The 19,155-nt window shown below is 38.0% G+C and overlaps 1 protein-coding gene across 2 annotated transcripts in view; it reads right to left on the reverse strand.

The window, feature by feature from the left end:
* si:ch73-22o12.1 (nectin-2) overlaps positions 1-19,155 on the reverse strand; it is an 80,416-nt gene that overhangs the window by 21,154 nt on the left and 40,107 nt on the right. The window contains exon 7 of one of the 2 annotated variants that reach the window (XM_056241880.1): positions 17,118-18,224. The exons of the other annotated variant lie outside the window; for it this stretch is intronic. Coding sequence (XP_056097855.1) covers positions 17,683-18,224 — 542 coding nt within the window. The 3' untranslated portion in view covers positions 17,118-17,682. Of the gene's footprint in view, positions 1-17,117; positions 18,225-19,155 lie in introns of those variants that run through there. 2 annotated transcript variants of the gene reach the window in all.

Genomic DNA, 19,155 nt, shown 5'->3' on the forward strand with positions numbered 1-19,155 from the left:
CATACTCGAAGCTGCCAGATAAGGCAAAAAATATATAAATTCAAGATGCACTGAATCCGGTAAGAACGCATTTGATCTTTAGACTTTCCTAATGGAATTTATGTGCTTATTTGGAAATGTGCTTTTTAGCGATTGGGATATTTTTTTTACTTATTATTTAGATTGAATAGACAATTTTATAAAGCCTATTAGCAATTTAAAGCATGTTAACATCACTGCAAAAAGACATCTAATATCTATATTTATTCACCTAGTATAATAATAGTAAGTTCTCTCCCTCGTGTCCCGCATTGTCCCGCAAAATCAGGTCTGCTGTCCTGTCCTGCAACAGAGCAATAGCCAAGTGGTCACCAAAGTCGGCGCGAATGTTTTGGAATGTTGATGAACGTCGCAAATTCGCGTCGCGGCTGACGTGAATGGTTCTGACGCAAACTATTCGCTTGTTCGTTTCGCGTCCGGTGTGAAAGGGCCTTAATACTGTAACAAATGTATTGCTCATTGTTAGTTTATGTTAGTTAATACATTAATTATGTTAACAAATGTGATCTTATTGTGAAGTGTAACCATTGTATATTTATCAAAACTACTTTGCTTCTTATTAATATTTGAAAAAGCTTTATCCATCATATCAAAGTAATTTGGTGCAACCAACATTCTGAAACAAAAAAAACCCAGCAGTAAATGATTTCACAGATAGAAGTCGATGAGTGGAAAGAGAATTTTAGATTGACATCATTCCGACTGATGTGGTTACATGTGACTTTTTTATTCTGACTGCTAGTCCGATAAAAACATTATTTGCACTTTACACTGCAGTAAAGATTATTGTTGGTTTAACTTAAAAAAGTAAGTTACCTGATTGCCTTAAAATGTTTAGTTCATTGAAATAAAAAAAATGACAATACAATGAAGAAGGAGATTGGTTTAATCAACAGAAATTCTAAATATTATGTTATCTGAACCACATTAATTATCTATAGTGTAGATAATTATCTATATAATTAACTTATATATAGAGTGAAGTGAAAATATAATTATCTATAATAGACTATAATCTATTTCTAGTGTAGAAAGTGCTCTGCTTGTTTTGTTCCGTATTGTTCTTGTTCTGTCAGTCAAGCACAATTCTACAGAAGAAATAAATTATGCTGATTTTCTGCTATTTATTTTCACATTCAATGCACCAGTCTTGTCTTTTGTGCCTGCTACACTATTTCTAAATGTGTTTTCGAATGATATGAGTCCTGCTAGGCAGCTGAGCAAGAGTTAAACTGAGCAATCTCCCGCTCTCAGCTTGCTTTGAATGCAGCGCAACAATTTAGATGAACTTAATTAAGCAATCATTTGATCTGATTCATTTGATGTTTTCATTGCAAGAGCCACATTTACTATGGATTCAAGCATGATTTCATCAGTAGCTTTTGACACCGTCCCATTTTAAGCGTCCACTCTCTGTCTCAAACAAATACCACCACAACCTCAATAACTAAAAACATAAATCAAAACATGATCTACCATCATAAAGATCTGCTCTCCATAAAATTTTACGAGACCACTATAGCAATAAAAGCTACATGTTAAAGGCCCTGACATTTCATAAATCAGCCAAATGTTATGTTATTGCCATACGTCGCATTGGAGGCTATCTGTATGCATGCACATATCTGAGAGTTTTCACAACCAACAGAAGCTGTGCATCTGACCATCACACTCCACTGTACCCTTCTGTCACAGCTGCTATGGAGACGGAGGGTGGATCTGTCAGTGTAGTGCCATAGCAACCGTCTCTCCGGTGACTCCAGAGTGTCAGTAGATGAAGAATAATCAATACGCAGCGTTAAGTAAAGAAACAGAGATGAGATTCATATGAGGGATGAGTGAATTCTGTCATGAGAGCGCACAAACTCTGAATCAATGTGTCCATCCAGTTCATAAAGAGTGCATTTCCCCTTCCTCAGTCTCTCCCTTTATTTAATAAATGGAGACAAATCAGTATCGTTCACTGAGGCATGTGCACAGAACGTTGCTTTGAAAGTGTGCAACACCAGGCTGACCTCGTAGTTAAATATTTGGGCTGGTAACCAAGAGGTTTTAGGTTTGAATCCTGCAATGGACAATCTGAGCCCTCACCATTGATGAGGATGGATTTGTTGGTATCTTTAGCTCGTGTTATACTATAGCATTTAGATCATTATCATTAATGATTCACTTTTTAAAAAACTGATATTGTGGGTGAAAAACAGACTTAAAGAAATAGTTCACCCAAAAATGTATATGCTGTCATCATTTACCCTCATGTTTTTACAGTTCATCAGTTGGAAAAAATAATTGTCAAAGTGATTCCAACTATATCGTTCCTCTGTGCCGCTATAGTTGTGGTGTGGACTATGTATGTATATATAAATATATGTGTGTGTGTGTGTGTGTGTGTGTGTGTACATACATACCCCTGGTTTGGAATCACAGAGATAAATGACAAATTAGTAATAGTGAATACAATCAAAGTTTCTCAAAAACTGTTTTTGTACAGTATTGACTGTTTTAACAGTATGGACTGTTTTTACATTATAAATCAATCATAGATGGCTATTTTAATATTTAAAATAACACAAGATCAATGGAACACATTTCTTGTTTGGTAAAAAATACAAGAAATAGAGAATCTCTCTATTTTTATGGCTATGACAGCAATGAAAAATATTTGAATGCCAAGATGTTTTTTGGCAAACACGCCATATTATGTTCTCCCCCAGCTCTTGTCAGAAAACGCTGTCAAAGTTGTCATAGCTGATTATGTAGGCCATGAAGGCATTCACAACACTGAGTCGAAATGACATGTCAGTGTTAGACAAATAGCCTATATGTTTATTTAAGGTTAAACTGCATTAGGTCAGAGACTGGCTGGCACTAGTCATTTTTGGAAATGTCAGGTCCATAGCAGCTATGGGCCTAATGACTAATGTTTCTCCGACTGGCCTACAAACAGCTACTCTGGTCTGTGCCCCAGCACAAAAATAATTTGAGTGGAATGAGGAAACAAGCCATCTTTTATGATGGTTTCACCACACCTGCTGCCATACCTGCTCATGTGACGTTTTGCAAAAACAAAAGCCAGAGGCAGGAGGAACATGGCTCTACAGGTTCTGATAACCATCTGGGCCGTAATGGTTGAAAAAAGACGACCGAATGATGACTCAACAGGTGCGACAAACGCTTTATGTCTGATATCAGAAACAAAGACATATTGTATGACATAATAGAATGAAACGTGTTAAATTTCTCATAACAAATGGCAAGAAAATCTGACTACCGAAACTACAATCCTCATACAAGTGAATACCCACCCCAGCCAGTGTATACAAAGCACACCATACAATCCGGTATTTCCTGTCCTGAGGCTCAAGCTTTTACAGAAAAGGTCAGATTTTTAGGCCGCCTACAGCCTTATCTTTTAATATCCATAAAGAAATGGGTTAGCGGCTCAAATGGTCCAGAAGCAACGGCTAGACGTGCCCTATAAAAATCAGAACAACAGTAGCCAAGACATTTATCCATCGTCCGGTGCGTCTGCAAACGGTTGACAGGAGACTGAACTGCGAGAAGGAGTGTGGATGACTGTTTCTGGGCGGCCCGTTGATCCAGATTGACATTTGTGCGATTTAGCTCGGCTTGGTTGTGAGTGTGTGTGTTTGTTTGGAGCTCTAGAAGTCCTGCTGAATAAATAAGTAAGAGAGCGGCCGTCAAGCCTGATGAGGAGTTATTTCTGAAATACAGCATGTCGCAGAGCACCCTGCTCTGTTTGGGCTGCAGGGCATTCTGGGGGATCTCAGTCTGAAAAGCTCTGGCCATGACCACAGTTAGATGGAGCAAGCACTGTCCAGTCACACACATCAAAAACTACCTACGGTATAAGCTGAAAATTATTTTCATGTTATGGTCGATAATGTATCAAATTTCTATACTTTTTTTTCTAAATAAATAAAAAATACGCACAAACAATTATAATCAAATTTAGTATAAACACTGTTTTATCTAAGTAAATTTACACATCAAAACATGATTTTTGGATATCTAATGGATATCATTGTAAGATTTGTTACATTTAACATTTTACATTTAAGAGTTATTACTGTTAATATTACTGTTTTTACTAATAAAATGCGGCATTGTCGAGCATAAGAGACTTCTTTCATAATCATTAAAATACTTAAAATCGACCAATACAATAAATTAAATTGATAAATTCTGCTCCTAAGAGCTCATAATAACATTCCAATACATTAAAACACAATTTCGTTTCCTGGCTTCCTGAAAGATATTGTCAGGCAATCTGAATTGGCGGCTGGCCACTGAACATGCTGTGGGCAGCGGGTGAGTGTTCCATCTGAGGCTGACACTACATGTACCTTTACCCATCAATGAGTGCAAAATTGTGCCAGACATCACAAAACCAAATATTAGATCCCGGCAGATTGGCTTTGCGATCACACGGGTGCACACAGTGTTGCTGGCATGTCACCGCTCCACAAAAGCAGCACACACGTTTGTGTTTGTAGAGCGGTCTAACTCTGCCATTTCCAGCTGTAGAAATGAGATGAGGACAGGGGCATCTGAGAGAGAGCAAGAGCCAAAAGGCTAGGCAATGAAGGACAAGAGAGGAGAAAAGGAGAGAGAGGAAAAAAAATGGAGGGGGGAGCAGTGTCATCTCTCTGCCCGCTGGCCTTCCCAGCTGTTCTTTCTTTCTGCTTTCCCCTTCACATTTCATCTGCCTTCGCCCCACCACAAACCCCTCATTCTCTCTGTCTCAGTGTCTCTCTCCTTCTCCCCCACATTCCCTCCTATTTTCCTCCGTGACTCAGTGAAACAGGTCAAGTGTTACTGAATTTCCCCTCTAGCTCAACCTGCCTAATACAAGACATGACTATTTAAAGGGATAGTTCACCCAAAATGAATATAAATATTGTGTCATCATGTACTCACCATTGTTCCAAACCTACATGACTTTTTTCTTTTCTATCGATTTTCACTGTAGACAAAAAAACACTAAAACATTCTTCAAAATATCTTCTTTTGTGTTCTACAAAAGGTTGGGAACGACATGACGGTGAGTAAATGATGACAGAATCTTCATTTTGGGATGAACAACCCTTTTAATGGCACTCGTACCCTTTTCGAGGTTGGTATTTTGTGGTATCCATTCACTTTCATTAAAGGTTGAACAATTAAATTGTTTAGATGAATTACCGCTTTAATAGTGCTTTTTTTGGTAACCCTTTATTTTAAGGTGACATACCTAACAGTAATACATGTACTAAAGTAATAACAGTAAATAATGCATTACAAGTAACTAACCGTAACTCTATAGTAAGTACATGTAGTTAATTAATACTGCTCAGTACTTATTTGAGTAAGTACAATGTAACTATGTCACCTCAAAATAAAGTGTAACCCTTTTTTTGTGCCCTTTTTGGAGCTTGGCAGAATGTGGTCTCCATCCAATTTTAATTGCAAGTCTGAAAAAAACAGTCGCAAAAGTTCGGAATGACTAGAGAGTTAATAAATGGTGAAATATCCCTTTAACACATTCACAGAGCACATAAAAACTTGCAATCACACAGATTGTGCAGGGTAGCTCATCATCACCGACCCATTATATTTTCATAAGGCACTCAACATTAGGCCAGACAATCATCCATCGGTGCTTTATTTGATGTGTGGTCCATGTATACACACCACAAGGGCTGTGGGATTGACTCTACAGGGAAGCAGACCGGCTGAAGTGTCGTCCAGTACAATCATATCCATGAATATGGCTCATGCAGTCGATTGGGCGTCTGAGCGTTGAAGGGTGACAAGATGTTTCTGAGTATTGTGCTGTGGAATAGATACGGAGAGTGGTGTGCGGTGTGTCATTTTGAACCCATTATTTGACGGTGCGGAAATGATTGTGTGATGGAAGCAAGCTGTAAATAACTGCTGTTAAAGTGTAGACTGTTTAAAGAAAACAACCTGCATTTAAGAAACACTTTAGACATCATCTTTGGTATTCTGTGAAGGTGGCTCAATGTTTAAACCTGATGGACCTGTTTAATTCAAATGTTTTAAATACCAAAGGATGACTTTTAATGAATGTGACCTTTTGAGGATAATGTAACTAGTAACCATATCACTATAATTTAATGTGAATGCAAATTATTTCATGAAAGCAAATCACCGATTCCTGTAAGTACAGAATAGCTCTAATATAATTAATCTGGATATTGAATATTGACACCTGGATTCTCAGTTGATTGCGTATTATTAACCTGTTTATGTCAAGACAAAATATATTAAAGAAATTCTGCTCTGGTCAAAATAGCCATTCATTTCATGCAATGTAGTCAGCAGTTCAAGGATAATCGTTGTGTATTTGTAAATGTGATACAGGAACAGAAGCAGATATATGAACGTTGCAGGCTGATGGGTTTTTGCACAGATAAATCTTACATGTCATTTGAATGACATATGTTGACAGAATTGTGACAGAATGGCTGCTGAAATATTTGCCATCACAGGAATAAATGACACGTTTTAAAATAGAAAACAATTATTTCAAATTGTAATATTCCACAGTATTAAAAATTGATTTTTAATTTAGAGAGTTGGTGCGCCACATGAAAAAAAAATCAGCATGTGGGTTTGGAATGACATGATGCTGTATAAATAATAAATGTTGATTTCTGGATTTAACATGAAGAGTCTATTGACAGTCTAAATGCACTAAAATGACTAACCATGTCTTTGATATTGGGACGCACAATCCTAGTGTCTGGGTGCTGGACTGGGCAGTGAAGTGTTTAGTGTAGTGGACTGTTTTGATGTGATATTGAGCAGTGGAGTGTATGTCTGGACTAGTTGTTTAGCGCGGAGGATAACAGTGGATGCTGTGGAATGGTTAGACTGAGTGTTTGAGTCAGTCAAGCAGAAGTGAGCAGCACTGAAGCTGCAGAGATGACCAAGACGACGAAAGAGAGGAGAGAAAAGCGCGCTCTGATGGCTTGTCAGATGGATTATTTCAAAGCATCCCACACTCATTCATCCACATCACTTCATCATACACAACCTTCAAAAGAGAGAGGGATGGGTGAGAGATGGGAGGAGCTGTAGATGGACAGTGATATAAGAAGATAGAGGTGAACAGCGATGGAAGAGAAAACAGGAGGAGAGGCAAAAGAGTGATCGATCTTCAAATTTTTAAAGGAATAGTTCACCACAAAAAAAAATTCTGCCATCATTTATTGTACTGTATTCCTCTCACTTCCTTTCTTTTCTCTGTGAACCACAATGGAGACATTTTCAAACTTCAAAAAGGCTGCAAAAGGACCATAAAAGTGTCATGAAATCAATCTTCTCACCGAATCAGTTGGTCAGAGTTTTCAAAAGCATCTTACAGTCACAAGTTCTGTCATTATCAACATAGTTCAATAATTCAGTGTTTCCTGAAACCATATTCCAATGAACATTCACAAAAGCATCGCAAAGTTGTGTGGTTGGAACTACAGCTCTTGCCCTAAGCATAGCTTACATTACGCTCTTGATTAAAATAAGCAAGAATGCAGTACAATCTAAATCTTTCTTTCCATATACTCTGTGTATCAATTTCATTCTTTGACTTTTAGCTTGGATGTTAAATAGGCAAATGCTTGGAGTCAATGATTGGATCATTATTGCAGTGATAACTATGTTTCTAGAATGTTATATGTTTGGCAACAGTTCTTCTAACCCTAATTGATGGAGTGTGTTGCTTTTCATTTCTTAAACAACCATGTAGGAAGACACATCATGGCCATATTTCAGGATGACAATGTCAAGATTCATCAGGCTCAAATCGTGAAAGAATGGTTGGCAGAGGGAGCATGAAGAATCATTTCCACACATGTATTGGCACCTCTGAGCCCAGAGCTTAAATTCATTGAAAGTCTTTGGGATGTGCTGGAGGAGACTGTACAGAGTGCTGGACTCTTGCATTGTCAATACAAGATCTTGACCAAACATCGATGCACCTCTTGATGGAAATAAATGTTGTTATTTCCATCAAGAGGTGCATACAATTTTGGCCTCCCCTTGGACAGACTCTCTTACTCTATCTCTGATTATTTGTAAGTGTAAACTCGTGAAAAACAATGGAGAACATAAATAGCGAAGAATTCCTCGATTTCAATGTTATTTACAGAAATGAACTGATATTAATTTGATCTCAAAACAATTAATTAGCGTGTGACGTCATTAACAGCAATTCTACATCGTTGAACCATTGTGGTCCAAACAACGGTTGAGCGACAGAGTTACTACAGTTTAAACAACACATTATTTGGTTCAAAGGCTCAGTGACATGACTTTTAGAAGACTCACTAGACATTTGGGCCACTTTTATGATGCCTTTGCAGCCTTTTTGAAGCTTAAAAGTTTCTGTTCCTATTAACTGTAATTTCATGTAAAAGAGAAACCAGCATAGCCTTCAAAATTCTTCTTTTTGTGTTTTATGAAAGAAGAAAATGCAGGTTTGGAACAACATGAGGGTGGGGAAATGATTTATCTACAATTTAATCTTGCTTCTAGATATATAACGCAGTTTCATTGTGTGGAATAGTGCATGAGAGAGGTGCTTTGTGTATCAATATACAAGAGTGGCAATGTGCCCTTGCCTTTTGGAAGAGGGAGAAGTGTGTGTGTCCTTTCAGAATGCACTGAACACAAAAAGTCGCCCTCCTTTTCATGTCACGCTCTGTTTTTGCAGGTGGCCCGTCTCTCTGAGGAGGGGACAGGATAAGTGAGAGAGTGTGTGATTTGTAGTGGACAATTTCCAAGTCTTCCACAGACAAAAATGCAAACAAAATGAAAGACAAGAAAATTATTTTGTTCTTCTGCTCTACCTGTCCCTTTGCCCATCACTCATAAACTCATAAACAGTATATATATATATATATATATATATATATATATTAAACCCACCCTCCTTCTCCTCAAGTCCGCCTCGCCCGTGTCCTACAATCATTCTGTTGCTGCACAGGTCCACTCATGTACCCCCTTCTGGGAGATCTTCCACTTCACTCATACCAGCTACTTTTTCCCTGTGACTACTCCAATGTCAGCAGGACTACTCCTGTCTTCAAGTTGTGTCAGAAGGATGTTTATGAGATGAATGCCACCACAATGCTGTAATTGCTAGTGGTTTTGGAAGCTCTGACATTCTGAGTTTAGGGTGTGTCAATTTTAAGAATAGTGGCCCGAAGCAAATTGGTATTGGTCATGTTGACTGTACTTATGACTATATTTATTTAGCATTTTTGTACTGTTCGTGAAGAGTAGAGTCACAGAAATTAGTAGGAGAGAGTGGGTTAAGATGTGTCATTCACTTAATCTGGTAAATGGTGAAGAATATTTGTCATGTGATTGAATATTTAGAAAGGGCATGTTACAGTATACTGTGATAGGGGTATCGATATAAAAAATATCGATAAGGCAATATATCGTTGTCCTTCTCCGTGCTATACGAGAATCAATACGCTGGCGCCAAATATCGATATTTTAATTGATAAAATAAGGCGCTCTAAATAGGATTTTCCTGCTCCCAGCGTCGCCACTTCATGTCTCTTCGAGGTGGCGCTCAACAAATGAATGAGGGAAACGTGGACATAAGCTAGCCTATGAAAAAAATTTTTTAACAGGATGGCGGACAGCAGTGCGAGTAAAATAATATATGCCCCAGCCAGCCAGTTCAAAGTCTGGACCCACTTCGGCTTTTATACAAACAAAATCAACAAAGAGTATGTGATATACAAGAACTGCCTGATAAAAGTAGAGCACAGGTAATACCACAAACATGCAACACCATCACCCTGATCTCATTGAAAATGTTTCATTGAATTTACAGTCTGAAAAACTTTTTGTGCTGTTATAAATAACATTTTGGACTTGAATAAAGAGTGTAAACCTGCACTTAACCTTTTCACGGGCATTTTGTTTTCATAGTTAGACAGATATCGTGATGTATCATTAAAGGATTGTCTATTGATTATCGCACAATTGCTGTATCATATTATTATTATGTGAGCGTTGTATCGTGTATCGTACCGTGAGGTACCCGGTGATTCCCACCCCTAGTATATAAAGCCTGTTATTGAGAGATGCAGATGAGAAAGTATTATTCCAAGTACTATTTATACCAAAAATTTCAAATGTTTTAGAAAGAAGTCTCATATGTTCACCAAAGTTGTTAATTTGATTTAAAAAATAATAGTAACAAATGTTGTCTTTTTTTATATATAAATATTTTCAAATGTTATTTATTCCTGTGATAAAAAGCTGATTTTTTACCAGCCATTACTTCAGTGTCACAAGATCCTTCAGAAATCATTTTAATATGCTGAATTGCTCAAGAAACATTTCTTATTATCACAAAACAGTTGTGTGGCTTGTTGTGAAAACAGTGATTTAATTTATCCAAGCAAATGAATCCAGGTCAAAAAATATACATCAATGCACACTAGTGAATTTCAAATGCATACAATCATTTATAAGATAAATCCCAAATTATTAAATGAAGCATGCTTCCCAAAGTGGTAGATGCTTTGAGGACAAACTGTGCATTTATGCGTGAATAGAATGCTTAAAGCATCACTTACACACCTACATGTTTCTCTGCTTCATTTTGTTGCACTAGCACTACAAAAGCTGCATCTCTTTGTCAGTAGGTGATAAAGAAAGAAAAAATAAATTGGCCACTGCATCCACTTATTTCAGAACTTGAATGCACGTCTCATCATAATTACGATGTCTGAGCTCATGAGCGGAAACTTGAGGTAGCGAACCTGACAAAAAAGAAGAAGAAAAAAGACAAAAAGCTAACAGCCGAGAGTGGATAATGGTTACAGAGTCAACACAGAGTTCTGGTGTTACTATGGCTACCTGTCGGATTGGGTCTATATTATCATCCCTACTGATTGATTATGTGCTCCGTCTTTTCTTAACACGCCAGCGTCATCCACTAATCATTTCACTTAAATGTCAGTGTGTGTAAAAGGTCACTGGATCTTCTACCCATGGTAACAACCCCATCATGGAAGAGTGGCAAACCGAGCATGAATTGCTCTCCAGTACCCACTGATCAATCACCCATAATCAAAGCAATTGATCAGGTCAGACAGGCCACCAGAAGAACCCCCCGCCGGGCCTAATCTATCTATTCATCTGTTTTCTGCGTGTGATGTCGTAGCCTCTGGGTGCCCACGGGAGACGAGGGATACCAGACGATCCTCACAGCCTGACAGCTCAGGGCAACGCGGGTCAATCCAATCTCCCACCGAGCGCGGGTGCGTGCGCACACATGTCCAATTCACAGAAACACTACAGATGACGGAAGTGTCACAGCTTCAGGGCCAAATCACACCAGCACATCCTCGCTCTTCGCTCGGGCCTTCATTCCGCTCGCTTTTTCATCTTTCCGAAACCGTCCCTCTCCATGACAGGGAATAAAAATAGAGCATTCGGATCAGACTCGTCACTGGCTATTAACCACACATCCACATGTGAGGCATGTGACAGGAGTGAAATAGAGTTTTGTGCGTGTGGTTTAGAGAGGGGGATTTTTCAGGGCATGATCTCATGAACTCCTTTTAGCCTAAATCCATCCCGGACTACCATAGACAGGGCATGTACCCTCAGTCACAGGCACAGCCCCAAAAATGACACGGCAAGAAATGAATAACTTAATCAGAAGTGAGAGTAAAGACATTTATTATGTTACCAACGATTGCTGTTCTTATGAACTTTCTATTCATCAAAGAATCATGAAGAAAATGCATCACGGTTTCCACAAAGCAGCACCGTTTTCAACATTGATGATAAAGATTTTTTAAAAAGTTTCTTGAGGACCACATCAGCATACTGGAATGATTCCTGAAGGATAACGTGACACTGAAGACATATGTGATCAATAAGTTATGACAACACGCATTGCTTTTACATTGCTTTAACTCAACAAAGTAAGTTAAGTAATTTTCCTTTTTTTTTTTATGTAATACAAGATTAAACTATTTTTAAGTCAGTTTAATGTAGTTTAAGTTCAAATGACTTAAACATCCAAATTGATTGTACTTAAAAAACAAATTATTTTTTTTACAGTGAATGATGCTGAAAATTCAGCTTTGCCACCACACAATTACATTTCAAATATACTAAAAGAGAAAACAGTTATTTTAAATTGTAATAATATTTCACAATATTACTGTATGTTTTAGTGTATTAAACTTTTAAACTAGTGTACATCCAATAGAATGTAATGGATTTAAATGTAGTTTTGATGCATTCACGTTTAAGCTCTGTCCACATCTGGTTCTATCGGAATTTGGTTACAGAAACAAAGAATTTTATTATTGTAATGGATAAATATAATGGCTTTACTGGACATGCGTACTACTGACAATCCTGTGGCGTGAAAGGCCGCAGCCAGGAAAAAAATACAAATCAGTATTAAAAAATCTGTTACTGGTAAAACATCTAAACTATTATGACATATTACTGGTTTGTTTTTCTACTAATACCATATGAGTTTTGGTTACCAATGTCATTGTAAAAATGCACTATTAGTAACACGGAAGTGTCCGATAATAGGAAGGTTACCAAGATGAAGCGATAGCCACTGGTCATGTGATCTCAACAGGGCAACCTCCATTAGGTGACCTGCACCATATAAAATAAACCAGCTTTTATTAAGCTACTGGTATGACTGGAGCCTCATCTCAAACCATTTTTTTTTTTTTTTTATCAGGTTTATCTTACAGGTTTATAATGGCATGAAGGTTCACTTTTGTGTGCTCTGTCCCTTTAAGGCTGAAGCATTTTCAATGAGAAAAAAAAAATGACTGAGCGCACCTTTAAGCTCACATCTGTGTTAGGCCATGATTGTGTCTCAGGACAAGTGAAACACACCATTACACTGAAACATAAGGCTATTATCATGATACATTCACCTAGTGTTGCGGGAAGAGAGAGAGACGAACTAAGAGAGGAAAGAGGCAGCTGGTCTTCACTCCAGGTTGCAACTCAGAGCAATTAGAGCAGGCAGATGGCTAAATGGCCGAGAAAAAAACCCTCCAACTCCAAACGACAGTGACAAGTGTGCCAGGAGCACAGAGATTCTGACCCCGTCAACTGAAAGAGAAAGAGAGGGAAAGGGAGGAAAAGGACAGAATCTAGGGCACAGCTACTTCTGGAAGAAAACGTCTATTGTTGCATTAACAGGCACATTTCTAGGGTCACCTGCGGATGCTGATACACACACACTCACACACACCACTGAGAGGAATTCTACTTGCTGAATACCTTTATCATGACACCAACTCTTTCGGTTTCACTCCCCCCTCTTCCACAAAGTGTGCTCTTGGTTAAATTTTAACCTGTTGAGATATGAGATCTGTTGCGTTGGTGTAAACAAAGAGGCTTTTTGAGAGCAAAGTTCCTAAGGCTAAACTATGCCGAGACAGTCAACTTCATAACCTAAAGGGAAGAAACTGGAATACGAACTCTACCACATTCTTTTTTTATAGTGCGTGTGGTTTATTTCTGACTTGCGTAAAAACAGGTTTCAGTGATGCATCTGAATGCGAGACAAACAAAACTGAGACAAAATAATGACTTTGGAAAATGTTCCATAATGAAGGCGTTTTTGATTTCGTCATCAATAAAGACAAAATCAAGAATGTGCTTCATAACCATAATTAAATCATTAATTAAAACATACTCCTGATAAAAATATGACGTGGCGGGAAAAAATATTATAGGATACTAATGCACTAACAAAAAGTCTAGAATATGACTGATCAAAATCATCCAATCATTAAATGTTGAAGATTGCCTCACACGAGCTGTATGAGCTGAAGCTGAATCGCAAATGAACACCAGTAAACTATGAAAGCCCGTTTCTGCCATGAAAAAAATAATAATAATTAAAAAAGTCAAAATTGTGTGATACTGTAAAAAGTTGCAATTACCTTTTTTGAGTTAACATCATGAAATTCACTTTCTCAGCACGATTTTCTGACTTTATTTCTTGCAATTTTGAGTTAACAAACTCAGAACTAAAGACTTTTTTTTTTTTTTTACATCTCACAGTTATCAGTTCAGAATTCAATATTATTGAATCTTATTTTTTGTTAGTGTGAAAGCTAATATAGCTATCACTATTGTTATGTTACTTGGTCGTCACATTCACAAACTTGTATTAGTTTGATTTAGCATGTTTTCCTTTCAACAAAAACATTATTTTCAACTAATATTAGATGCCTTAACTGCGTGAAAATGATGTTTTGCCCAGCGTACCTACAGTACATGCTTTACAAAGGGCAAAGATGTAAAAATAGAGCTTTATGTGGATGCTTTGTGCCGCTCTCTTGCGCAGCCCATTTAGCTCTATTTCAGCTGGCGGTGTGATCTGTGACAGGTTACTTATCACCTAACTATACATTCACAACCCAGAAACCTGACTGAAAACATTGCAAGAAATGATTGAGCCCCAGAGCATTCAGCACATACCAAGATCAGTCAAATATCGGTAAGACTTTAATAAGCAACCAAATAAAAAAAAAAGACAAAATTACAAAGACTGCGAAAACATTCAGACAACCAAAATAAATCCTAAAAGCAACGCAAGGCGATAAAGCATTTAGTAGTATAGATGTGTTTTCTGTGTGTCCATGAGAGTTCAAGAGCTCAGCTCAACAGTTTACAGCACAAACACGTTACAGGCATCAATAAACCACTCCGAATAAAAAACAATTAAAGCACAGATCATTTAAAAAAAATAGAAAATAATAAACAACAGTAAAATCAACAGATACAAAACTCAATAGCACTTTACAATATGGTTCAATATGTTAACATGAGTTAATGCACTAAGTAACACAATAACAATGAACATTTTTACAGCGTTTATTAATCTAGATTAATCTTCATTTCTGCATATACTAATATATTTTTAAGATTTCAAGTTGTTTAAATGAACATTATCACTAACCTAGGTTAATAAATGCTGTAATACATTTGATTCAATGTTAGTTAATGATACCTAATGCATTAAAAATGCGAACAAATTCAACATTATTTTAAAGCGATACCAATTAAACCAATTAAAACTAGGTATCCTTCATGCTCTCAGCAGTGAAGTACAATACACAAGGATGTGACATTACCGTTTAGTCTTATATCATGTTTATATATTTATATTATGTACACAGGAGGAATGGTTTGTGACTGGTGACATTAAGGCTTTTAAATGTGTGCATGTGTTTACCAGAACATCGAAACCAGACAACGAGAAACGACGACTTGAGGAGACGTAACATCACGACTCCACACTCTCTGGAAATCTACTTATACCGTTTCGGCATCTCAGAGGATACTTCCTTAATATTCTCAAGGCATCCGTTCCTTCATTACGGAATTCCTGGTGGAGACGTTGAGCTGGAAGGTCAGTGCGTTCTCCTCTAATGAGGAGCTAAAGCGTTCTGCCTCTCAGAGCACGAGTGACGAAATCACTTCCTCTACTCACACATTCACTGATTGTGGTCTGACCTTTCAATCAGGATGTAAACTAAGCTGCGCCGAAACCCCGGCCTATTCGGTGCCAGACGGATCAGAGCGCGTCAGACCGGCCCGTGTCAGACTGACCACCCTTTCAGAGGTGAGAACTTCAACTTCTTTCAGCGGCATTGATCCAGACGTGGCACTAATAGGGTCAGTGAAACAAGATGGAAGCCCAGGGAAACAACACTACGGTACCCAATATGCCCTCTGATACTCGGGAACAGAGTACAAGGGCAGAGAAGGAACATGAGTGTGTGTGTGTGTGTGTGTATGTGTGTGAGTAGTGTCCAGTTTAAATCACACTGTGTATGTGTGCGAGACCCTGAGAGACTGGGAGGAATAACTCACTGCCCTCGAGTCAGACACCATTTAACACACTGACTCACTCATACACACAAACATAGAAACCCCATAGAAAGCTTCCATATGTGAATGTGTTTGAACTCTGTACAGGTGGAACTAGTATTCGATACTAGATTACAGATATAAATATGTGATATGTGCTCTCATATAGTTCTGTACGCACAGAGCGGTGGTTGACATGCGCAACATTCGACCTGGATATTCACTTCGCTCCGTCTTCGTATTTACAACATTTAGAAGTATAGATATTTGTTGTCATTTTTAAGAAAAATAAAATGTGTACATACAGTAGTTTACAAATCACCTCACATCGTACAATACACATAATAGTTCACTCATTCAAGAGCTTCTTCATTTTATTTCCCCTAAAACAAGGCAGTGTATCTCACCGACCGAGAGGAACCTCAATAAAACAAGGAAATAACAGTACGTGATCCATAACTGTAGTGTCGGATGAGAGGTATATATAGCTGCGTGGCCATGGTAACAATGGACATGGGCTATAGTTATAAATATAGATTTGTTGATAACACTTTAGAGTAAGGTTTAATTTGTCAGCATTGGTTAATGCATTAGGTATCATGAACTAACTTTAAACAATATGCCCACAGCATTTATTAATCTTAGCTAAAGTCAATGTTGACATGTTAATTTATGAACTTGAAATGTATGTATTATGAATTAACAACAGTATATTAATAAATGCTGTTAGTTCATGATAACTACAACTAATATTAACAAATTGAACCATATTGTAAAGTGTTACATATGTGGCACACCATCACTTCATAAGTTTAACAATATATTTAGTTGAATCCTTCTTTTCCGGCAGGGTTTAAAGTTCACGGTGAATAAGGATGTGACCCTGACTCGCTGTTTTATTACTACAGCAATCTGCTACATTGTTTTGTGACTAAATGCATCAGGAAATTGTACATGTGCAGGGAAAACGGTAAAATGTGCTGCCATCTCTTCGTGACTAAATGTATTGTGGGTGAGAACGAACACATAATTCATTAATATTTGATTTGATTAGCCCCGAAACCAAATGATTCACTGGTGAGTCATGTCACTCACGGGATTGAGATATTGAGTGAACTGTACACGTCATCTCGAGACAGATGAGCACTGTGCATGTTTGACTCTTTCATGATCTACACAATACATAAGGATAGCTTCCATAGAACGTGCTGAAAGAGAGATGTAGCGCCGAGGAATGTGCTCCAAACAAACTCAATTAAAATCAAGTTTGAAACTGGTTTAAGTGTGAAATCATGATCAACAGAACATAAGAACCTGTTAAAACAATTACATAACAGCACAGTGGATTTATATACATAACTTCATGTGTGTGTGTGCATGTCATATATAGCACGCAGAGTCAACATCTGCAGTTTCATATTACTCAGAACTTGTCCCCATGACAACCAGAGCAATAATTAGGAATGGAAGCCTGACAGTTTTGCATTTAGTAGTCTCTATTTACTTCACCCGATCCTTCAATGTTTTAATCTGTGCTATATCCAGCGTATTAATTCATCCATTCATTAACTCATTCCATCCATTAATCCTTTTCTCATGGTGTTTGATGCCGTAATTTGTTTTTACAATAAAATTAATATTCGTTGAGAGGAAGAAATGCAACCTTTCTGGAAGAGGTCCACGTTCACCCTTCAAGAACCTCTTTCTGCTCTCCTCTTACACATAGACAGCAGTCCGAGAGATCACAGAGCCATCCCTCTGGGACTCCATGTCATCATCTATGTCATCTTCATGTGGGCGGAGCTGTAGGATGGGTCCAGCCCCACTGAAATGGTCATATCGCTCATCCTCTTCTTCCAGTTCATCAAATTTCTTCCTTTCTACCTCATCCATCTCTCTACTAAGCAGGATATCCTCCGCTGTGTGAGTGCGCGTGGTCTCGAGCAGAGCCACGCCCCCCGGATGCATGCCCTGATTGGCCGTTTTCTCGTTAAGCCCCACATCTCCTCTGTAAATGGGCGTGTTGTTGTTCCCGTTGTTTCCGGTACCGTTTTTGCTTGACTTGGCAGAGCCAAAGAGGCGGGTAAAGGAGTCGTAGGGAGCACCGGTTGGCTTGCCGGTGCCGCGGTAACCATGCTGTTGGCGGCGATTATGGGCTACCAGGAAGTAGGCGAGGACACTTAACAGTACGATGGCCAGAAGACACGCGAAGATCACGCCTGCGATCACACCTGCATTCGAGGAGGGAGGTGATTGCTCTAGAGACAGAAAGGTCAAAAAGAGAGAAAAGAAAGGAGAACAGAATTAGATTCATGGAAAGGAAATGGAAATTAAATGTTTAAAGAAAAATCAAAACCAAAAAGAGATTTGTTGCCTTTCGGTCCATGTCTATTAGCGCTGAAGTCATCTTCAGCAGACTAAAAATATTGATGACTCATCCTGTGCTACAGAGATTTCTGTCCAATCAAATGCTCTCTAGAATAAAAAATGTCCTGCCCCCTAAATTAAAAATGCCACCTGCAACTGACTAGCAAGTACCAAATCTTGGTTCATGTCAAGTGAAACATAAAGGGACCAGCCCTTTGATATGTTCTATAAAAGTGGAGATTTTGATTCAAGTGACTTCAATCGTTTGAACCGTTCAGTAAAAAGATTAATTCGGTGACCCTTTTAGATAAGTGTCAACAATGGTTTTTTTTTTGTGATATGAATGATTATTTAAATAATTCACCTTAACAAGTTCGTTAATAGACACCAACATATCTTATTACCCTTTATTGAAATTTGTGTATACAAATTTTACAAATTAAATTTTTTTATAACCCTTTTTCTCTACTTTTTGTGAACGAGACACGAGATGCCAAACTGAACAAATGACATGGCCGACTCTAAGTTGGTCAGTAAATTCTCGGTCACAAGCAAGATTCATTAGTTCATTCAAGCCCTAGTTCTTCAGTTCGTTCATGTGATGGCTCCTTCAATGTGTTCCCCAGAGTCTTGTTAAGACTCCAAACAGACACTCGTTCAGTTAAGAGCATATTTGTTTAGTGCATCCAACAACAACAAAAATATCATAGTCAGTGCAGTGCAATTTTTTCACTTAAAAGATGAATTCAAAAACACTGAATCATTCACAAACATCTAAGTGTTTTCATGGGGTCTTTACGAGGCCTAGGGAAAAATTATTTC

The sequence above is a fragment of the Rhinichthys klamathensis genome, unplaced genomic scaffold, assembly GCF_029890125.1.
Source record: "Rhinichthys klamathensis goyatoka isolate OS25496 unplaced genomic scaffold, OSU_Roscu_1.1 h1tg000679l_1, whole genome shotgun sequence".
In the NCBI taxonomy this organism is placed as follows: domain Eukaryota; kingdom Metazoa; phylum Chordata; class Actinopteri; order Cypriniformes; family Leuciscidae; genus Rhinichthys; species Rhinichthys klamathensis.